Source organism: Triticum aestivum, chromosome 3D, assembly GCF_018294505.1.
Source record: "Triticum aestivum cultivar Chinese Spring chromosome 3D, IWGSC CS RefSeq v2.1, whole genome shotgun sequence".
Taxonomy (NCBI): domain Eukaryota; kingdom Viridiplantae; phylum Streptophyta; class Magnoliopsida; order Poales; family Poaceae; genus Triticum; species Triticum aestivum.
Genome location: NC_057802.1, coordinates 254803855 through 254808851, shown reverse-complemented (window position 1 = coordinate 254808851; position 4997 = coordinate 254803855). Strand labels below are relative to the sequence as shown.

At 51.3% G+C, this 4997-nt stretch overlaps 1 protein-coding gene across 1 annotated transcript; it reads right to left on the bottom strand.

The window, feature by feature from the left end:
- Positions 1 to 3026: 3026 nt before the first annotated feature.
- LOC123074490 (uncharacterized) lies at positions 3027 to 4720 on the bottom strand. Its single transcript, XM_044497320.1, has 2 exons — positions 4283 to 4720; positions 3027 to 3355 (listed from the first exon to the last, which is right to left on the bottom strand). The coding sequence occupies exons 1-2, from the start codon at positions 4623 to 4625 to the stop codon at positions 3240 to 3242; spliced, it is 459 nt and encodes a 152-aa protein (XP_044353255.1). The 5' UTR covers positions 4626 to 4720; the 3' UTR covers positions 3027 to 3239.
- Positions 4721 to 4997: the final 277 nt, after the last annotated feature.

The following is a 4997-nucleotide window of genomic DNA, read 5'->3' as shown; positions in this document are numbered from 1 at the left end:
CCATCCAGGAGACCAATTTGAACTTCTCTTTGACGCCCCTGGACTGGCGCCGATCCCGCCGACGAGGCTGCCGCCGACGAGCCGCAGTGCGGAGCCGAACGACGAGCCTGAACCCCTGCCGCAGGAGGGCCACGGCCTCCCTGAGCCCCCCAGATCCCAGGCCATCACGATCACGCCCCTCCGACGGCGGCGAAGGCGGCGGCGGCGGCGCATCCACCTGCGGCCCCAACCGAACGGCTCCATCCTCCTGCACGATGGAGATCGGGTACCACAGCGCATCCGGCGCGTCGACCACCTCCAGAGCCCGAGCGCCCCTCTTGTCCGGCTCTTCCACGACGAGGATGCGCCGGGATGGGATCCTCGCCGTGTCATCAGTGCGTAGCCACACTCGAAACCCCGACATGTCATTCCGCGCCTCCGTAGTCGCCGCCACCTTGACCACAATGCCCAGGCCATGGAACAGAGTATCGGTCGTTCTCCTGGTCCAGGCGTTCGCCGACACACCCCGCAGCGCCAGCGGCACGAGGACAGGCATGGTGATCGCCGTCGCCCCGGCCCTGCGAGACCACGGACTGAGCATGAGGTCGAACTGCGGCGTGCCCGCCCTACCCCTCCTGACCATCCTGTTCCTGATTTCCACCGAGCGACAGAGGACCAGAAAATCTTCAGGATCGAACGCCCTAATTGACATGTCCAACGGCGCCAGCTCGAACTCCTCCACGATGACGGCCGCCACCGCCGCAAGATCCGCCAGCCGCCTCGAACCGACCACCGAGACCACCACCGCTCGAGCCAGCTCCTCCTCCATGGCCCGAAGATCCGGACCAGTCTCCATGAAACAGCAGTCAACCTGCTCATCCACCAAGGCATGCGAAGCACCCGAAGACACGCCCTGCACGCCAGCACCGGCCGGCGCAAAGGGCACCGAGAAGCCCGGCCCAGCCACACTGGCCACCGACTCGGCCCCCGACCGGACCACCTAGCTCCACGAGGCCCCGACACGCACCGCACCCGGAGGGGGCGGACCTGGCAGAGGAGGCGGCAGACGCGGGATCCCCGCCGCCACCGGGGCCGGCGGAACCGGCGCGGGCGGCGCCCCTACCGGCGAGGAAGGCGGCAGCCGAGGCCGGAGCGCCGGCTGCGGCCTAGCCGGTCCTCCGGAGACGAACTGCGCGGACGAGGACGATGGCGCGGCAAAGTGCAGCCCTTCGAGATGTGCCCACCTCCCCGCAGCGCACACACACCGGCGGGTTAGTGCACATGGCCGAGATGTGCCTCTCATCGCCGCAGTTGTAGCAGCAGCCGATGAGCATCGCCGGGATGCGCCCACGCGGCGGCCGGGAGGAGGGAAGGACGTCTGGCCACCTGCCAGGAGGGGACCGCCGGATCTGGCGAGGCGGCGACCGCAGGCGCGGCGTCAGGCCACCCCGGCCTCCACGGGTCTGCCACTCTGCCCGCGATGCCGCCGCGAGGCGAGAAGGCACGCCCTGCACGATTGGCCCATGCGCCGTGCCCACCACATCGGGAACCACCAGAAGCGACCGCAGCACCGGCCTAGGGCGCGGAGAGGGGGGAAGGGGGGGGAGACGGCGGCATGTCGGAAGACGCCGCAGACAGCGAGACCCTCTCAGCCATGCTTGGACGCCGGCTCCGGAGTGGAGACGGCGGGGGAGAGGTGGCCGCCGGGGCCGGAGTAGCCACCGGCGCGGAGAGAGGGCGAGGGCGTGGAGAGAGGGCGCGGAGCGAGAATATACGATGACACGCATATTTACACATGTACAATAATCAGTGTGACATAGAGTCCAACTAACCAAGTCGGAGAATTGAAGGGAAAGGAGCTAGAAAAAGGGCAAGGAGGTTACCAACAATAATGATAAAAGGCTAAGCACCTTTATACAGTACGCTAAACAGATGAGAACGACGATGGGGATGAGATGGTGCATGGGGCGGGCACATGCAGCTTGCTGGGTTTGTTGGCATGAAAGATTGATTATTGTACTTGACTAGTAAGCTTGTACGTGCAACGCACGTCTCAATTTGCATATGCTTAAGTAAACCATGACGAACATGCATTTAAAGTACCCAAGATTAGATCAACGGTGGGCAAAGGGACCATATATTGCTCATCAAACGGACTATGAGCAGGAAATAAATATAATATAAAATGAATAAACAACTGGTAAAAGAGCATATCACCACAAATAAACGATGAATTCTGGTGAAGTATATCGAACATAACGTTTTGGACAACAATGTTCAACCATCTTTTGACTTATGTAGACTCACTTCAAATCTGATTGTGAGATATCTTCTATTACAAGGCGCTAATGCATAATAATAAAATGGAAAGGGGTTATAAAAACCAAGCAATAAATCCACTTGTACAACACTATCGCATCTCCGTTGAAATGTATTTTATTGTCTTCATCCTATTTATCCTCATTCACTACTGAAAAGGTATTGAGCTGCTCATTGGTCCGCACGCAACATTGGAGACCAATACTTTCATAGTAAATCAGTAAAACAAAAGATGATTCGCAAGCATGTCTCATATTTGCCATATACTTTAAGTACTTACTGATAATGTCAGTAAATTATAACCAAAAAAAAGGCAAGATTACATTCATATATAATACGACATGGTACCATACTTTACAAGTTACTTTTGTTAGCTAGCAATCAGAAAATTATAGATCTCAGTTGAAATAAAACGCTAGTACAGCAACTCAAGAACCTATTCAGCCATGTTGACACCAACCAGCAAAAAAAGGTTGCTAAACCTGAAAAATAAGTGAAGGATAGAACACCATGCCGTGAAATGCAATCTGTAAATTGCACTGACCGTTAAAATAGATATAACATATGCCCATAGAATTAGTGAGAAGGGCGAGATAGTGTGCTACCATGTCAATCTATTTTGAAACACACTGTTCAAGATCATCAGAAGATAAATGTGTAGTCAAGTAACAGCATAGCTCTTGCCATCAAGCATGATAGTCCATCATAGTATACCACAGAAGCATGCATGTTTCCATCAAAATACTATACATGCGAGTCCAGAAATACACAACATTTTTATAAGTTATAGTGCCCATTACTAAAAAGACCACAGATATAAAAATCGTTTTTTAGAGGATAACCTCAGTAAAATATACGCAACATCATGAAAATCAACCAATGAGAGCTAGGATTATGAGGCAAAACTGACAAGCGAGTTACACCATGTTTAGTACAAATATTTAGTAGCAAAGTTCAAGATTTAATCCACGCATGCCATATGATTTCCGTTGAAATGCCTTATTTTGGACAAAACCATCAGCAGAGCCCACTGCTGAGAACAAAGCTGAGAGAAAGCCTGCAAAAATAACATAAATAATCAAGAGTATTAATAAGCATATTTTCCTTAGAACAAAGGCTACCAAGAAATAACATTAAAGATCAACATTTAGCCATATGTACTTTCAAAAGAAACTCGTACCCACATAAAACTATCAAAGGAACATCTTGCGCCATTGCGATCAGTGGTAATAAAAATTAGAACTCAACTCTATACTCCTTTCCAACTTGCTGGAAACCTATCATTTATCTAAACCAATATGCTACTCGATCTCCCATCTACACCCAATCCAAGCAAGTAGAGAGCCAAGTCAGCTAAATGCCAACAACAAACAAGGGAAGACATTCATTCAAATCAATATACTCAGCCAGTGAAGTGGTAGAAAAATCTAGTAGTGAAGACAAGGGCATTAGTGTGTGTGTGTGTGTGTGTGTGTGTGTTTCAGGTAATTCCACCTCTTATATTTACGTATATCACTCAACTTTGGGAGAACAATTCCTCACTTAAAAATTGTAACAGAAGGTAAAAAATTATTCTTCTAGAACTGAAGCAAAAAAGGGATGGAGAATAGGTATTATCTTGTGATTACCAAGTAGCATGTTAGTAGGGAGTATGCCTTATAGTATATCAGTTTTTGACACAAATTCTGACAAATATGCAGGCATGTGCGGGCACCATGTTGTGCAGCAAATCCTGATAAGCATGATCGGTGGTGTAATCCTATGCTAGCTAGACGGAATGAGGAGCAAAATAAAAATGAAAGAAAAAAACTGTCTCGCACTGAAACAAAATCTACAGCTCACCCAAGAATGCAACCGGAACCTGAGCATCTAAATCATGTTTATGCTGTAAATAGAAACGATAATGCCAAGGAGGAGGAAATGCAGGATAAATTAACAGCGTCGATTCGGCAGTGAGCTGTGAAAGAAAGCCCAAGTGGTCAACCTTGGCAGGATTCTGATGACGTAGAGGGGGCAACATCAGATCCGGCCTCGACAGCGACGCGATGAAGGTGCGCGTGAGAATGGCGGGGAGGGAGGCCGTGACGGTGGCTGGTGACCCCGTTTTTGCAGCTTCTGTGGCGGACGGATTCCTGCGTCGGCGGCGTCCTCGAGCGGTGTCCCAGCTGCGCGAACATCTGATAGGAGAGAGGACAAGAGGCAGGATGCGGCGTGATTTTAGTGCGATGATTGGGGCTGCGGCGGTGGCTGGGCGCGGCACGTCTCCCCCTTCGACCGCCGAACGCTGCCGGGCGCGGCACGTCTCCCGCTTCGACGATGAGGCGCATGGAGGATGCCGGCGCGGGGCGTGGGATGCGGGGCGAGCGTGTGTTTTGGAAGGTACAGGCACTAATCCTCTCACCTATCTAAAACAGCAAGCCCTTAATTTTAGCCTTTAATTTCGTAACGTGAACAGGATACGGGACAGGGTGCACGCCGGCTTGGTAGTTCGAATATTCCTCCGCTGGTGGAGCACAGTCAGCCAAGGGAAATTGCTACGTGCACACAATAAAGGTATTAGATCAATGATGGCTTTGGATTTAGAATTGTAGGCCTAATCGTGTGGTGCTGATTGGTTCGTGCGGGGTTGTGGGACTAATTGTTGGGTGCACGTAAAAAATTTCCTGTTTGATTGCTTAATACTCCCTCCGTTCGGATTT